This window comes from Balaenoptera borealis (genome assembly GCF_965194805.1).
Source record: "Balaenoptera borealis genome assembly, chromosome: 2".
NCBI classification, from domain to species: Eukaryota; Metazoa; Chordata; class Mammalia; order Artiodactyla; family Balaenopteridae; genus Balaenoptera; species Balaenoptera borealis.
Genome location: NC_138867.1, coordinates 183,162,893 through 183,179,253, shown reverse-complemented (window position 1 = coordinate 183,179,253; position 16,361 = coordinate 183,162,893). Strand labels below are relative to the sequence as shown.

General features: G+C 58.1%; 2 protein-coding genes and 1 long non-coding RNA gene across 3 annotated transcripts; 2 read left to right on the top strand and 1 right to left on the bottom strand.

Moving 5' to 3' along the window:
- Positions 1-1,668: 1,668 nt before the first annotated feature.
- On the top strand, positions 1,669-2,343 carry SMIM44 (small integral membrane protein 44). Its single transcript, XM_082380106.1, has 2 exons — positions 1,669-1,904; positions 2,047-2,343. The coding sequence occupies exons 1-2, from the start codon at positions 1,703-1,705 to the stop codon at positions 2,283-2,285; spliced, it is 441 nt and encodes a 146-aa protein (XP_082236232.1). The 5' UTR covers positions 1,669-1,702; the 3' UTR covers positions 2,286-2,343.
- A 101-nt stretch (positions 2,344-2,444) lies between these two features.
- Positions 2,445-4,390, bottom strand: LOC309623311. The gene is made up of 2 exons (XR_014241312.1): positions 4,300-4,390; positions 2,445-2,894 (listed from the first exon to the last, which is right to left on the bottom strand). It is a non-coding gene; the product is annotated as an uncharacterized lncRNA (long non-coding RNA).
- On the top strand, positions 4,166-14,118 carry SMIM24 (small integral membrane protein 24). Its single transcript, XM_082380105.1, has 6 exons — positions 4,166-4,391; positions 5,048-5,159; positions 5,420-5,485; positions 6,584-8,467; positions 8,557-8,668; positions 9,503-14,118. The coding sequence occupies exons 1-4, from the start codon at positions 4,325-4,327 to the stop codon at positions 6,714-6,716; spliced, it is 378 nt and encodes a 125-aa protein (XP_082236231.1). The 5' UTR covers positions 4,166-4,324; the 3' UTR covers positions 6,717-8,467; positions 8,557-8,668; positions 9,503-14,118.
- The last annotated feature ends 2,243 nt before the right edge of the window (positions 14,119-16,361 follow it).

The window sequence follows — 16,361 nt, the reverse complement described above, 5'->3', positions numbered from 1 at the left end:
CAGCGTCACCCTCGGGCGCTGGCTGCGGGCCCCCTCCCCCATTTATCCCCTGGCCCCCAGCCCCTCTCGCCAACTCGGCCATCACTTCAGCCTTTCTTTCTCCCTTCTCCAGTTTTCCCTCTTTGCCCGTCAGCATAGACAGGCTGTAATTTCTTTTTTTCTTCTTTTTTTTTTTTAATTTAATTTTATTTATTTTTTATACAGCAGGTTCTTATTTATCTATTTTATACATATTAGTGTATATATGTCAATCCCAATCTCCCAATTCATCCCACCACCACCCCCTCCGCCGTTTTCCCGCCTTCAATCTGTAATTTCTTAAAAACATGAACGACCACCACCCACAGCCCTTCCTGACTCCATGACTTGCAGCTCTCTCAAACCCCGCCCCTCCTGTCCCCAGAACCGTCCTTGCCCACAGGTGACCTCCCAGTGTCCAAATATGGTGGTCACATCTCAGTCTGCGCCCTCCCCCTCTCAACAGCCTCTGACCCGGCCAGCCACCCTGCTCCTGGGAAATTCTCAGGGACTCCGCCTCCGGGCCCGCCTCCATCTCCCCGTTCCGCTCCCTCACTGGCCCAGGGCTGAGTCCTCCGGCCCCACCCACACCCCCGCCCGGGCGGTCTCATCCACTCTTGGGGCTCCAACCCCATCTATGACCCAATGACGCCCACTGTCCTGACTCTAGCCCGGGGCCTCCTCTGAGCTCCTGACTCGGGGTCCAGTTTCGACATCTCTACTTAGATATTGATGAGGCATCCCAAATTTAGCATGTCCTTAGAATTCCTCATGTTACCTCCCAAAGTGGCTCCTCCCACAGGAAATGGAAACTCCATTTTAGTTGCTCAGCCTGCAAACATTGGGGTTTGATCAGTTTAAAATCTACCCCAGCTCTGCCCATTGCCCCCCCCGCCAAGCCTCTGCCTCCACCTGGTCCAGCATCATTATTGCCCACCTGGACCAGCTCAATCCCTCCTCCCCATCCCTGGCTCCCATCCTCAGCCCACAGTCTGTCTTCCCCAGAGAAGCCACCTGAGGGCGCCCGTGAGCACCTGAGTCGGGTCCACCGTCGCCCCACAGCCTGTCTTCCCCGCAGCAGCCACCGCAGGGCGCCCGTGAGCACCTGAGTCAGGTCCCGTCCAACAAGCCCAGCAAGGTCCTGCCCCAGGGTCTTTGCACCGAATGTTTCCTCTGCCTGGAAAGCTCTTGCCTTTGGTACTCCCATGGCCGGTTCCCTTCCTCCTCTGGGTCTCTGCTCAAATGTCAACTGAACATGGGCTTGGCTGCTCTGTTGTGAACTTTACCTTCCCTCCTAGCTGTCCCACCCCTTAGACCATGGTCTCCCCCCACAGTACCCTCAAACCACTCTTTGCTTTCTAACACGATGTATCATTTACTCTAAGGTTATGCATTTCTCAGTCTATCTCTCCATCTTGAACGTCAGCTCCACGAGAGCACGGATTTTCCCAGAAGAGGGAGCATTCTGTGCAAAGGCCCTGAGGTGGGGATGGACGTGCAGGGTAGTACCTGGCGTGGCTGGAGCTGAGCGAGGGAGGGGGCCAGTGGGCGGAAGTGATTTGCAATGTGATCCATCCAGGCAGATGGAGGCCGTGGGGGAGCCCCAAATCCTCTTACCCAAAAGCTCCTTAATACTTCCGCCCGGCGGGTCACCACCGGGCCTCTCCTGCTCCAGGTGGCTGCCATGCCAGCGCTGGCAGTCGAGGAGGGGATGGAGGGCTGGAGCCCGGCCTCGCCACTCTATGAGGAGTACCGCCCGCCGCCGCTGGACACCATCCGCCTCCCCAGGTACGCTCTGTACCTGCTGCTGGCTGCGTTCCTGGTGGTGGCCGTAGCCTACGCCATTGTCGGGCATCTCATCAAGGACCTCGCCCACGACCTGGCCGGTGAGCCGCTACCCACTTGACGAGCCTGGCTTGGGCTAGTGCTGGGCCACTTGGTGGGGGGTGTCCGAGGGCCTCTCCTTGCCAGGGAGGGGGCAGAGGGTGGCCGGGCCCGGGGATGCTCCTCACCAACCTCCTGCCTCAGACTGGGCATTCGGCCCGAAGCCGGACCAGGAGGATGCCCCCCGAGAGCTGCCCGAGAGCCCCGAGGGCGAGGACCTGGAGGAGCTGGACCTGCAGCTGGCGCTGGCCTGGAGGGTTGACGAGGACGCTGCTCGGGGCGGCGAGGGGGCCCCCGCAGAAGCCCCCGCCCAGCCCCGTCGCCACCCCTCCATCGCCTTCAAAGACCCACCAGCCCAAAGCTCCTTCTGGAAGCTGGGCTGAGCCGGGCCCTGCTCTCCAGCCTGGGAGCCGGTTCCAGCCCCTTTGGTGGTTGTATAAACTGGACTTGTGCCCATCGGAGCCCTTTCACCTTTGATCTGCGCTGTCTTGACAGAGAACGTTCTCTTTCTTGGCTGGTGGACACCAGTGGTTAGACACTGATTTTGTTTTTAATTAATTAATTTTATTTTTAATTTATTTTTGGCTGTGTTGGGTCTCTGTTGCTGTGTGCGGGCTTTCTCTAGTTGCGGCGAGCGGGAGCTACTCTTCGTTGCGGTGCGTGGGCTTCTTCTCTTTGCAGTGGCTTCTCTTGTTGTGGAGCATGGGCTCTAGGCGCGTGGGCTTCAGTAATTGTGGCATTTGGGCTCAGTAGTTGTGGCTCGCGGGCTCTAGAGTGCAGGCTCAGTAGTTGTGGCGCACGGGCTTAGTTGCTCCATGGCATGTGGGATCTTCCCGGACCAGGGCTCGAACCCATGTCCCCTGCATTGGCAGGCGGATTCTTGACCACTGCGCCACCAGGGAAGCCCTGGACACTGATTTATTTCCACACTCTGGTTTCCTCCATAGTCCCAGAGCCTAACTCCACCTGGCCTCCACCAAGCCTTTGGCAACCTGTAAACAAAAAAACACTAAGAAGATTAAAAATAATAACAACAATAATAGTGGCCAACCCTTAGCTAGAGCTTCGAATGTGCCTGCTATTGTATGCTAAGCAACCCCTTTCCTTGTATTAATATTATCTCGTTAAATCCTCCGAGGTAGGATTTATTGCACCCATTTATCAGATGGGGAAACAGAGGCACACAGCCCAGAAATGACTTGGTCGGAGTAGAGAGAACGTCTTGCAGAAAGAGGCTGGCCCAGCGACCTGCCTCGGAAAGCAGAAGCCTGCTCCGCTGGGCTCCTCCACCTCCGAATCTTCTCGGCCCCCGCCTGTCACCTCATTCCTGGTTCGGCAGCTGGATGGGTCCGTCTCTGGGGGTCCTGACTTCCTAACTAGCCTGAGGGCTTCCTTCGCTCCTGAGTTTTGCACGGGCTGGGGCACACAGTAGGAGCTTCACCTGTGCCTGCCTGGCTGGTCGAACTGGGCTTGTCCTGGGCTCCACTGAGTGGCCCTCGTGCACAGCGACCGTGGTCGGACCTCAGGAAGGGAGGGGGCTCCGGGAATGCACAGGCACTCCGTACGTCCGTGGGCAACGATGCTGGTGTTCCCCCAGCCCCCAGGCGTCCGACAGAGGTCTCAGGCCTGGAGAAGGGCCAGGCCTCCCCACCCCAGCCTTCCTGCCATGTGCTTGGGCTGTGGCTGTCCCGTGGCAGCTGGGGTGGGGTCCCCATTCGCCCGGGCAGGGCACCCTATCTAATCAGCCTGGGGATCAAGGTTGACACGCAGGAGAGCCAGGAGTCTGAGTCATCAGCTACCCCAGGGGCCCCGTTCTCCGGCCACACGGTAGCAACTGGGTTTGGAGGTGGATGGTGGCCCATCCCTTCTTGCCCCGTTTGCTCCCCCTGGAGCTGGCTGTGGGTCCCCAGGGGTCGGGAACCCAAGAGGAGCCAGTATAAGCTGGTGGTGGGAGAGACCCGCGTTTACATCTCAGTTCTGGCTGCTTCTGCCCGGCCTGACGCCCCTGGCCTCCCTGGCTTCTCTGTAAAACGCAGGTGGCAAAATTTCATGGTGCATGCAGAGAAAGAATCGTAATGATGTGTAAAAGCACTGAGCCGGGAAGGAAGCTCAGGGCCGGCTCAGCCCGGCGCCTGTGGCGGGGAGCCTGGGGGACCCTGAGGCTGGCGGTCCTGGGTGGGGCGCAGGGCAGAGGGGCCGGACTCCCGTGTTAATCATTACGCCAGGTCCAGAGTCTGCCCTCCTGGAAGGCGGGGGAGAGGGAGTGGGTGCCAACCAGGCGGGGCAAAGGGAGGGGCCCTCTGGTCTGGGCCTGCCCCGCCCCCAGACCTGCCTGCCCCCTTATCAGGGGCTGGGCAGGGTCTCCCCTGGCTCTGACCGGACTGTGCACTCCCGTACCTGGAACTGCTGGATCCTCCGTGCCATGGGGACCCTGGAGACCCTTCTCCTGCTCAGCGCCCTGCTCCTGTCGCCGGCTGAGGCCCAGCAGGGTAGGGCTCCGACCTCTGGGGCGGGGGCGGGAGGACGGGTCGTGGGGATGGGCTTGGACACAGGTTCGCCATCTCCCCGTCTGATGAGAAACCGAGGCCTCCGAGAGGAGTGGGCAGGCAGAAGAGGAATGGGGTCAGGCCCCTCTTGGAGGCAGCCTCCCTAACTCCCCCACTCCCTCTGGGCCTCCCACCTCATCCCTGAGCACCCCCTCCTCTCAGAGCCCCGTCCCCTTCTCTAAAACCCATCTCTGAGGGAATCCCCTGGCGGTCCAGTGGTTAGGACTTGGCGCTTTCACTGCCTGGGACCCGGGTTCAATCCCTGGTCAGGGAACTAAGATCCCAAAAGCTGCGGCGCAGCCAAAAAAAAAAAAAAAGAAGAAAGAAAAATTTAAAAGGACTTCCCTGGCGGTCCAGTGGTTAAGACTCAGTGCTTCCACTGCAGGGGGCACGGGTCACGGGTTCGATACCTGGTCGGGGAACTAAGATCCTGCATGCCGCAAGGCGCAGTCAAAAAACAAAAACAAAACCACCTGTGACACCCAGCCCCTTTCTAAGACCCCTCTGTCTGAGCATCCCCTGCACCCTTCGCCCCTGTCCTTTCGGGGGCCCCCCACCTTTCCCATTTCTGAGTCTCCTCTCCCCCCACCTCCTAACAGCCTCAGAGCGTCAACTGAAGCCATGGCTGGTGGGCCTGGCTTCTGTCGTGGGGTTCCTGTTCATCATCTTCATCCTCATGCTGGCCAACCGTATCTGGTGCTCCAAAGAGAGGTGGGAGCCCCTTTCCCCACCCTCCATCTCCTCCCCACTCCCCAAAGCGCTGAGCATCCCCTCCTACCTCATGACCCTCTCTGGTCCCTTTCTTGTCTCCCCATTTCCCTGCTCCCCCTGCCCCCACAGCTCAGGACAGCCATGCAGCCCCCTCTCTTGCTTCCTGCAGTTCCCCCAGCCTGGGGGAGACTGAGGCTGAGGCTGCCCCCACTTCCCACCCTTCACCCGCCCTCACCCCTCCATCTCCATCTCTTCTGCAGAGCTGAGGATGAAGAGGAGTCCGCATTCAGAATGGATCCCTACTTGAACGAGGAAGTGGACCTGAGGTACTGCCGTGTGAGCATGTGTAGACGTGTGTGGGGGTCAGGGGGTCTGCATGAGGCCCCTCCTCGAGGAGGGAAGGGGTGGGTGTGCGCAGAGGACCTCTTTCTGTCCTTGAACACCTCAAGCACGTTCCTGCCCCAGGGCCTTTGCACTTACTGTTGGTGCTACTTTGTACACCTTTCCCCATATCTTCTGGCTGGCTCCGTCTCTCCTTCAGTCCCTGCTCAGATGTTTCTTCCTCACAGAAGCCCACCTTGACCACCAGCCTTCCTGACACTCTGTCTGCCACAGCCCTGCATCTTTCTTTGCATGTATAACCAGCTGAAATTATCTTAGTCATTTACCGGTTTCTCGACACTAGATAGTGGCTTCCAGTAAGTGAACAGAACTTAGCTTTGGTCCTGGCTCTGGCCCCAGGGCCCGGCACAGGGCCTGGCACACGATAGGCACTTAATAAATACCTGTCGAACAAGACTGTGGTGTGGGATTGTGTAGGGACTGTGCACAAGTGTGTGATTTGGTGTGGGTGTCTCTCCTGGGCTCAGCATCTCCCATGATCCTGGCTCAGGGATGCGGGCAGGGCTGGGGGCTCTTTCAGGGCAAGATCCCAACTTGGGCAAAGGCTTGGGGACAGAAGTAGGAGCTCAGGAGCTGGGAGGAGGACACTATCCTGGCTGGGAGATTCTCAGCTGAGCCCAAGATGCCTGAGGGACAGGCGTGGGCCAGACTGTGCTTTGTCTACGACCCAGCTCAGCCCCAGTAAAATGTGATTCCTACTCCCGGGATGTGCTGGAGGTGCCAGATCCCACAGGTGCTCCTAATTTGTAGTTTCCTCCCTGCCTTATTCATTCCTCCATCCATCCATCCATCCTCCCATCCATCCATCCTCCCATCCACCCATCCTTCCGTGGGACAATTGACCCTTAGTTTCTGCCTTTGTGAAATGGAAATAACAAGGCTGCCTTGTTAGGGCTGTTTTGGAGATTCAGCAAAGATTCTTTTTGTAAAGCGCTCATCATAGGACCTGGCACAGGTAATTGTTCGTTAAATGGGAGTGACTCTGTTTCTTATTGTGGTCTGGCGCCTTTGTGTCCCTACAGTAAAGAAGACAAGAAGGGGAAGAAAGAGAAGGAGAAAAAGGCCGAGAAGGAAGGAGAGAGAAACTTGGGGCTGGAGCTGGAGGAGAAAGAGGAGCGCAGAGACCAGGAGAAAGTCAAGAACGTGGCCATGTGAAGACTCCTCAGCCGCTGCCTCCAGGCAGCCCCCCAGAGGTGCCCCTTCCACACCCTAGAAGCAATGACCTGAACCTGAAGCCACTGCAGTGACTCCATCTGGGGTTGAGAGTACAGCGTCCTGAATGAAGAGGCTTGGGACCACCCCTCCCACCTCAAGGAGGGATCTTTGTGCGTTATGTGGTCTATATGTGTTATGATTTGTACCACTTGCATTTGGAGAGCATTCCTGGTTACTGAGAAAACCCTAATCCCTGCAATTTCATGGCCCCTCCTGCTTCTACCCATTGCCTGATTTCTTTGCCCTCTGCCTGATATCTATCTGCCAGAGCCTCCTCCCTCCCACTCAGCTTCAGGACCAGTATCGGCCAGGGACTGCCTCTTGGGGAAGAGCCCTTCAGAAGCGCTACTGTCATCCCGTGGGACTTAGTTTCCCCTTGAGGAGACAGCTTTTGGGGTTGGGGGTAACGCCCAGGCAAGGGTGGGAAACCAAACTCCACGGTGCCCAGATACCCTGGGCAGATTAAGCGCTCCCCCCTGCAATCTCGATTCTGCTGTCCTGAGCCCCGAGGGCCGTCTCCAAGGAAAGCCTTGCTCCCCCCATCAACCCAGGGTTTTGGGTCACGTGACTCCATTTCTGGGAACTGGGTCTTGGAGGGTGCGGTGCCCCCACGTGCGCGATCTTGGAAAGGGACAGGGACTCTCTCCTCCCTGTTTCCAACCTCCCCCCCTCTCCTCACTTTCTCCGGGCCCTGGACCTTGCCCTGGATGTTAACCATTTCCTAATGAGAACTTTGATAAAGGCTGGCATTTAGGGCTCCCTTGTGGAGCAGGTAGCCGGGGTTGGTAGGATCCAGTCCAGAAGGCGGGGAGCTTCTGTCTGAGAATATCCCAGGATCGTCCACCAGGGGGCAGAAAAACCATAAATAAAAAAATGTAATAATCTCCCTAACAGGTGCTCCCGCTGAACGCCTAGCATCGTTATGGTCTCAGTCTCGGTCAGTTTGCAATTAGTCTCATTTTCCGGCTGAAAACACTGAGACTTAGAAAGAAGGAAGCCACTGGCCCAGCTCTCCCTGGCTGTTGCTGGCAGAGCTGGGATGGAAGCCCAGGCTGCCCAAAGGATGGGGCATGTGCAGGCTCTGGCTAAGGTCAAATTTGGAGGTTCATGTCCCAGGATGGGAGAGGGTTGGGGTAGGGGGTGTTCCTAGCTGGGAGAACTATGTTCTTTTGGTATGCTGTGTGGCCAAGAGGAAGTGGCCTGACCTCTCTGAGCCTCGAGTTGGCTCCTCTTCTGAAACGTGAGGACAAGAGTTCTGACCACCAGAGTGTGAGGCTTGAAGGAGGGTGCCGGGGCTCAAGAGCCATTGCAAGACCTGGCACATAGTAGGCGCTCCGGAAATGAGTTCCCCATCTTTCCTGAGCCTCCCCTCCCATGTCCCTGGCCGTGGGGAGTGACAGGGTTAGGATGGGCCTCAGGGAGACGGGGGCTGGGACGCTTGAGACCCTGAGCCCCTCCCCATGGTGCCCGGAACCCAGTGAGGGGGCCCCACCTCCGACTTCCTGCGGCACCGGCCACATCCTGCCCTGGGGTGCCCTGCGCAGGCCACTTCCCCCTCTGGCTGGGGCGGCAACCCCAGAACCTGAACAGGGGCGAGGACAGACGGAGAAGGATGGATAGATTCTGGACGACCCCCGGCCAATTCTCCCTTCTGGCGGCTCTGGTCCCGCGGCTGGTTAAGGCCCAACCCTGTAAGGCCTTGGGAGGGAGTGGGAGCGGGGTGGGGAAGAGTCCCAACCTGGCGGCCAGGCTGCTGACCCCGCCTTGCTCCCGCCCGCAGTGGCCCAGCGGAAGCCGTGGCTGGTAGGGCTGGGGGCTGCGCTGGCCTTCCTGTTCCTCATCTTTGTCCTCACCTTGGTCTACGCCATCTGGTGCAGCGAGCCCTGGGACAGGTGGGTCCTCATCTTTCTGAGCTCCTCCCTCCCGAAATATCTAAATCTCTCCTCTCTAAGCCCCTCCCCTCTCTGAGTCCCGCCCCCTAAGCCCCTCCCCGTGTCGAGCCCCCTCTGAGCCCCTCCCCTCTCTGAGCCCCTCCCTTCTCCGAACATCCTCCAAGGAGGCCGGGCAGGACCAGGGGGTAATTCTTTGATTCAGAATCCATGGGGGCCTCACATAACCTCACTCTCTTCTCTCCTGACTACCGACCTGCAAAATGAGGGTGGCTTCCTCACAGAGAAGCCCATCCCTAATATGTGTTTCAATTGGGGTCTGTAAAGTCTTTTTGGGGGAAGGGGTCTGTAAAGCCTTTATCACCCCCACGCGAACCCCATCCATTTATCCATCCACCTGTCCTTCCCTTCTTCCCTCAAGCCGTCCATCATCCATCCATGCATCAGCCCTCCCTCCCTGTCTCCCTCCGTTTCTCTCTCCTTCCCTCCCTCCAGCGTCCAATCCTCCATCTGTCCATCCATCCAACCACCCACCTTCCCACCACCCATCCACCCATCCGTCGGTCCATCCCCCTTCTCTCTGCCTGTCCACTCACCCACGGTTTTGAAACCCCTTATCGGTTTTGGCTCATGCAGCTCAGCTATGGGCTCAAGCACTTCCTTCGTGTTCAAACGGGGCCTGTGTCCTAAGCTGCCTGAGCCTCGTCGTCCCCTTCTGTACCATGGGAACAACAAGGGTGGCTGCAGGACTCAGAGGTTCTGTGAGCATTGTAAGAAGCCCGGAACACTGTCAGTCCTTATTAACTTGGGTTACCTGGGCCCTTCTTGTCTCCACAGCAGTAAAGAGAAGGAAGAGGAGACTGTGAGAAAAGAGGAGAAGGATGGAGAGGGCGACTGGGGGTTGGAACTGGAGGAGAGAGGGGCCTCCGAACCATGAAGCAATGGCAAGCTCCTTCTCGCGAAGGTTTCCCACTCATCTCCTCCAGACAGCCACCCAAAGATGCCCCAGTGCCTCCTCCATACCCATCAGCAAGGACCCGGTCCTGGGGCCAGTGAGATAACTCCATCTGGGATTCAGGGTAAAGTGCCCTTGGGTGCAGAGGACTCAGGACCTGCCCCAAGTCCCTCTTGGAGGGCTCTCTGCGTGTTACCTGGTCGCCCTGTACCCCTTCCCAAGCTTGGTCTCCACTCTTCTTGAGCCTGGAGGACACCCCTGGCGCAAGGAGCAACCCACCTCCCCGAGACCCCCTACCATCTCATATCTCTACCCAGTCTGCATCGCTGTCAGCTTTTGGCCCTTTTGATTTCTTCTCCTACCTCCGATTTCTATTGCCCTTTGGATTTCATCGGAGAAGCCAGGTCCTCCTCTTGCCCACGTGCAAGCTCTTCCAAGAGTTTTCCAGGCCTGCTTCAATGAATCCATAGGAATCACTTGTCTCCCAGCCCCTCTCCTGGCCTCGGTTTGCTGCTCCTGAACGTGAACTTTGAGCTGGCTCAGAGCAAGGCCGTTTCCTGGGAGATGAAGGCTCCTCCTACCTTGTGCTGAATTTCAGGGCACTGTTCTGGAGGCTGGGACTCCCAGGGCCTGGGGTGAGGGTGCAGGAGTGGGAGTGGTGGGGGGGGGGAAGCAGCAGCAGCACCCCTTCTTCCTGTCCTGCACTCCTTGTGGGGAGGCGCCATGGAGAAGGAGAAGGAGTTGGAGTCCCCACTTCTTTGCTGTGTAGCCCCGAGGCAAGTAACTTAACCTCTCTGTGCCTAAGTGTCCCGTCCTGTAAAAGGGGAGGATAATAGATTCTTCACAAGTCGTCATGAGGTTTGAATGAAATACGGTCTACAGAAATCCTGAGCGCAGAACCCAGCACCCCAAAAGCGTCTAATAAATGTCGGCTTTTTGTTATGCTGAAATGGTGAAGATGGGGCGGGGCAAATGGGCCTCCCACCACAGACTCGGGGGATCCTGAAGGTCAGAGGGTGTTTTCCGACGGCAGCTCTGGGATGGCAGGAGTTTTCTGCCCTCCAGTCTCCTCTGTTCGAGGTCTGGGGCTTCCGGGTGGGTGGCACTGTTGAGGGGGTCGGGAAGGGAGAAGGGAGGGCCTCTCGGGGCTCCTCCCCTTCCGTAGGGGGCGGGACTTCCCCACTAGGGGGCGTCGGGGGCGTCTGGGGGGGCGTTCTTTTGGTTGTCGCAAGCCTGACCCTTTTATGGCGTTTAGTGGGGAGCCAGGGCTGGGAGAGCCCCTCAAAGCCAAAAACTGCTTCACCCCAGGGGCCAAATGATGAAAAACCACTGAGGCTTTCCTTGAGATTAAAGGCCAGATTGAGCCCCCAGCCCTGCTGAGACGCGGCCCCAGGATGAATCTCCAGCCCCTGGCTGAACCCTCCATCCCAGCTGAACGCCCACCCCCGGACTGAGCCCCTCACCCAAGATGAGATCCCCACCCCGCAAAGAAGCTCCTGCTAGAGCTCCCCTTCCACCCCTCCGCCAGGAGAGCCGGACTGTGGGGACGCGGGTCAGCTGACCCCTCCATCCGGGACCCGCTTTCTGGGTCCAGGTCCTAGGTCCTCCCACAAGGGGGCGCCAGAACCTCGCCGCTGAGCGCAGAAGAGCCCACCCCGATTGGGGGTGGGGCATGGGAAGGGTACGTGTCCATCTTGGCGGGGGGGGGGGTGTCTCGGACTCCACCCCTGCCCCACAACGATTGTGTCTTCTGTGCCTGTTACTGGGCAGCAGCGTGGGGCTGCGCATCTGAGCGTCAGCGTCGGCGCACCGCACCTGGGTCCCTCTCCGTGCGTCTTGCCTTCGCTTCGTGCCTCAGTTTCCCCGCCAGTGAAAGGGGATATAAACGTCCTTCCCGGGGAGGCTTGTGGGTAGGATGGAAGGAGCCTGTGCAGCGGAGAGCTTTGACTGCACGTCTTGGGGGTCCCTGGGGGACTTGGAATGGGGGCCAGGATGGGGGACAAGGTTTCAGACCGCAGCCTCCAAGGAGGAGAAGTGACTGCCCCTCACATCCATGATGCTTCCCTGACCCCAGCCTTTGACGAGCCCCTGTGGCTTCGGGGTAGGAGCTGGACATGGATACTGCCAGCTCTGAGTGGTCAGGGGTGGTGTGGAAGAGACTGGGGTGCTGGGGTGCTAGGAGGGCTAGCAGGGGCTCTGCCCAGGCAGGTAGAGAGGGCTTTCTGGAGGAGAGGGTATTGGCACCAAGTTGTCCTGTCCTACCTCTGCTCACTGCCCTCCGGGGCTCCCACCTCCCTCCTGGGGTAAAATCCCAAGTTTTCCCCGTGGCCCACAAGGCCCTGGCTGACCTACCCCGTCCCCTCCCTGCCCTGCCCTCCTCCCTCTCTCCCCCTTGCTCACTCTGCTCCAGACACGCGGGCCTCCTCGCTGTTCCTCCAACACATCAGGCATGGTGCTGCCCCAGGGCCTTTGCATGGGCTGTGCCCTCTGCCTGGAAAACTCTTCTGCCAGATTTTCAGGGGGCTGTTTCTCTCCCTCTATTCAAATCTCTGTTTAAACATTACTTCCTCATGTGAGGCCGACTCTCCTATCCCTTATTCTGCTTCATTTGTCTCCTTGGCACTTACGTCCTCCGACATTTACTTATTTTTATTGTTTATTGTCCATTTTCCCAACTTGGAACTGTAAGTGCCCGGAAGGCAGATCATCTGGGGTGTTTTTTTGTTCTCCACTGTGTCCCCAGTACTTGGTACCCAGCAAGTACTCAGGAAATCTTTGCTGAATGAATGGGAGTTTGCTAGGTGGAAAAGAAAAAAAAAAGAGGGAAGGCATTCTGTGCATTTTTGGAGCACCAACTGTGTGCCAGGCTCTGTCCTTGGAGCCAGGTAGGAGGTGGAGTTCCCTGTGCCTGGCACAGAGCAGGTGCTCTATAGATGCCCGTGGAATTTGTTGATCAAAGACTCTGGGAGAATCCCGGGACTGGTTTCCTGAGGCCGCCTGCCCTCCAGCCTCTTCCCTTCACTTTGGTACGGAACGCAGAACAGTCCGAATGGAACACAGAAAGGAGGACCCAAGACAGCTAGAAAGAGTCGAAGCATAGCTTGTTTAATTTTTATACATTTTTTCTTTTTTTTTGCCTTTTATTGAATCTTTTATGGAACCCCCCTTTTTCATTTTTTCTTTTCTTTTCTTTTTTTTTTTTTTGCATAGGGAAACAAACAAAATAATAACAGCCAGAGTCACTTTCTGTAAATGGTACTTAGGTAGGCGCGTCGGCGGAAACCAAAATGACTGCATAATATACAAGGTTATGATCGGAGTATGATGTGAGGGCGCAGGGCAGGGGAGCCGGGCAAGGAGAAGGTTGGGCCTGGGTCTGCTCAGATGTCCCCTTGTCCCCCATCCTGTCCCCACCTTGGGGAGGAGGAGGAGGAGGGCAGTGAGCCTGGCCCGAACCTTCTCCCAGCATGGGTTCATGAGCATGGGGTGTGTGTGTGTGTGTGTGTGCGTGCACGCGTGTGTGTTGTATCCGGTGTGTGCGGCAGCAAGCGAGAAGCAGAGTAAACTATCCTGGTAATATCGGTAAAATACAACATGGGGAAAAAAAACCCCTCAAAAAACATCTCAGAGGGAAAAGGAAATTAACAGCAACACCACCAAAAATTTTAGAAAGAAAAAAAGAGAGAAAGAAGGAAAGAAAATTCAGAGAGGAAAATGGGTCCCTCTCCCCTCTCTCTGTCGTCCCTCCCCCCAACGACACGTGTTCTGTCCGTCAGACACGGCTTGTCCCGCCCCCATGTGCGGCCCTGGGGGGTGGGAGGGTGACAAGTTGGGGGTAGGGGCCAGGACCCCTGGATGTGAAGGGGCTTTGGTTTCAGGGGGCCTGGCTGGGGCCCAAGATTGGGAGGATGGGATGTCTATGCATTTTTGGGATGGGCTTTGGGGGCTCACCACTAGAGGGGGGGCTGAGGTAGCTCCTGTCCCTTTTCCAGTGGGTCCCCTTCTAGCCAGGTGGGGTGAAGGCAGGGCTGTAGGGAGGGTGGGAGCTTGGGGGGTGTGGGACTTCCTTCCTCTCCTGGAGCCCTTATTCCTGTTGGATCCCACCTCCTCTTTCCTGAGGCCTAGGGGACCCCCAGGGACTGGGGGAGGAGAACCCCAAAGCCACACCAGCAGACATGTGAGGCACTGCTTGGGAAAAGTCTGTTTTGGTATCGCTGGCAACAAGTCCTGCTGGGATCGCTCTGGGTCTGTCTCCCTGCCTTGCCCGGGGAAGGGGCCGGGGGGGAGTGTGGGCCTCTGGGGCCAGCTCAGACCCCACGCACTCTGAAACGCTTAGGGATACATGGATGGCGGAGAGGTGGTGTCAGTGTGGAGATGAGACCCTCAGGAAGTGTCCAAAGTGGCAGAAACAGGGAAAGATGGGAGGATGCAGGGGATGCTGGATTTGAGGATGGGTCTCTGGAACCTCTCGCCCATCACCCTCCCTCCCCCCCGCCCCCACAAAAAAGTAAAAATCAGGGTCTCAGAGAATCCAGGCCAAAATAAAAAGTAGCCACTGTATAATCTGTATTATGAGAAAAAAATTCCAAAATTATACACATATATATATATAATGTATAGTATAGCCCTACGCTGGAGGTCAAAGTACCGTCAGAGAAGCCAGAGGAGGGGTGCGTGTGTGGGGGTCCTGTGTGCTGTCTCTTCCAGGGGTCTGGACGGTTGCTCCGGGCCCCGGGATCCTGCCTCACTGGCCGCTGTCCAGCCAAATCTGCTTGCTCTTGAACACTGCTGTCTCTGGGGACAGAGAGAAAGTTCCGGAGCAGGGAGGGGGACGCTGAGGCTGAAGCTGCAGCAGCCCCCCACCCCGCCCCTTGTCTCCTCTGAGGTTCCTTTCCGGTCTGATTGTCTAGCTCAGGGTGGGAATCTGGGCTCAGAACTCGGCCAGAACCGGGGTTCCAGACCTGGGCACGGGGCACCCCGGACCCCCGCCCCAGTCAGATAGGGCCAGGTCAACTTGACCTCTCCACACCTCCCTCTCCACCCAGGTTGGGGTCCGGTGCCCTCCCTCATCCAAAGAGAGGGATGGGGGCAATTTGCATATATTGGGGAGGTCTCCTTAGTCTTTTCCACAGCAAGGGCTGGACCCCAAGGTCAGGCTGGGGGACTCTGTATGGGATGGACAATGGGCCAGTGAGCCGCAGGTTTGAGATGTCAGTTTCATGTATGTTCAAAAAAAAAAAAACAAAAACAACACCCAACCCCCTGCCTGCCCCACTCCCCGGGCATCGACCCAAACTGCAAAGGCAGGTGAGCGGGCTGGTTCCTAGTGTTTCTGCCTTATCCTGACGCACAGCTGGGGGCGAGGAAGGGTGGAGCTGTGGGGCCCGGGGCGCTGTGGAGTGCGGGCTGTGAGGTGGTCCCGGTGAAGCCCGTGGGGGAGGGGTCCTGCAGGGGCGGGCCACCCACTCCCTGTGCCACTGGCTGCTCCCACTTCCCTGGGGCGGGCAGGGAATGAAAACCAGAAATCAGCCCCCATGGAAACTGACAAGCATGGCCTTGGGCTCTCAGGCCAAAGGGCAGTTCTCAAGGGCAGTGTCAAGGCCCAGCTGAGGCCGTGGTCTGGGCTCTCCCTCTGGCCCCTGGGGCTTGCTGAGGTGACTTTTCGAAAGAAAACATGACATGAACGTATGGTGGTGGATGAAAGCCCGGGCCTGTCTGCAAGGCCCCACCCGGCTCTGGAGACAATTCTAAAGTCTGAGGTGGTGGCCGGGGAATGAATGGGGACCGTCTGCCTGGTGGATCCCCAGAGGAGATGTCTGAGGGGCCCGGGGACGGCCAGCCAGAGGTGGCGAGGTTGGAGGACCCGGCCCTTTGGTTCTCCTGCCTGGACACCCCACTAACTGCTACTGTCTCAGCTTTGGTTGAGTGAAAGGCAAAGGAAATTGGGGAAAAAAAGAAAGAAAGAGAGACAGAGAAAGGAAGGAAGGAAAATACGAGAAAATAAAACCGAGGAGAAGACAACAGCACGGCCAGCCCCCTGCCCACCCCTGCCAGGGCCTGGGACGCGGTGCCTCCGGCTGCCCCTGCCCCCTGGCCCCCCGGCCGGGCCTCCGATGGCTGAACTAGACCTACAGGTACAGACAGACAAATATTGCATATATTGGGTTCGGTTTTTGTCTTTTTGTTTGTTTCACACCAGACCCCCCTCCACAGTTACAGCTGGAAGACGTAATAGAACTGGGTGGGAGGGCAGGAGGGTCCTTCCTGCCACCCAAGGCCAGTCTCCAGGGGTGGGGTGGGGTGGGTCCTTTGGCAAGAAGGCGGGGGGCTGCACAGGGGGAGAAGGGGCTGGGGGCGGGACAGCGATTTGACCCTGAGCCAGGGGGACGCCAGCCTGCAGGAGAGGTGGGACGGGGTGGGGAGTCTGGCTGTGGGCAGGGCGGCCGCCCCATGGGCGGACCGCATGGGTTGCGGGTGCATGCGTGGCGTCTGGGGGGCTGGCCTGTGGCCCGGTGAGGGGAGAAGCCCTTGCCCGGTGTCAGGGGACACCCCTGAGGTCTGTCCGCCAGCCTCTGTGGGCAGGGGATTCGGAAACAACCCCTTTGGAGACCGAGGGTGGGGCTGGGGGGGGCGTCGCAGAGCACCAGGGGGCACCCCCAATGCAGCAGGAGACATGGAGACGCGGCCAAGGGTGGGCTGGGGGTGGAGCAAACCGTGGGGCGATTGTTCCGTGGATTGCTT

What these genes read in the sequence shown, in the direction of transcription:
- SMIM44 (XM_082380106.1), top strand. Translation starts at nt 1,703, where the DNA reads ATGCCAGCGCTGGCAGTCGAGGAGGGGATGGAGGGCTGGAGCCCGGCC. An exon ending in CCTCGCCCACGACCTGGCCG is followed by an intron (nt 1,905 to 2,046) that starts GTGAGCCGCTAC and finishes CTCCTGCCTCAG; the next exon opens with ACTGGGCATTCGGCCCGAAG.
- SMIM24 (XM_082380105.1), top strand. Translation starts at nt 4,325, where the DNA reads ATGGGGACCCTGGAGACCCTTCTCCTGCTCAGCGCCCTGCTCCTGTCG. An exon ending in GCCGGCTGAGGCCCAGCAGG is followed by an intron (nt 4,392 to 5,047) that starts GTAGGGCTCCGA and finishes ACCTCCTAACAG; the next exon opens with CCTCAGAGCGTCAACTGAAG. An exon ending in AACGAGGAAGTGGACCTGAG is followed by an intron (nt 5,486 to 6,583) that starts GTACTGCCGTGT and finishes GTGTCCCTACAG; the next exon opens with TAAAGAAGACAAGAAGGGGA.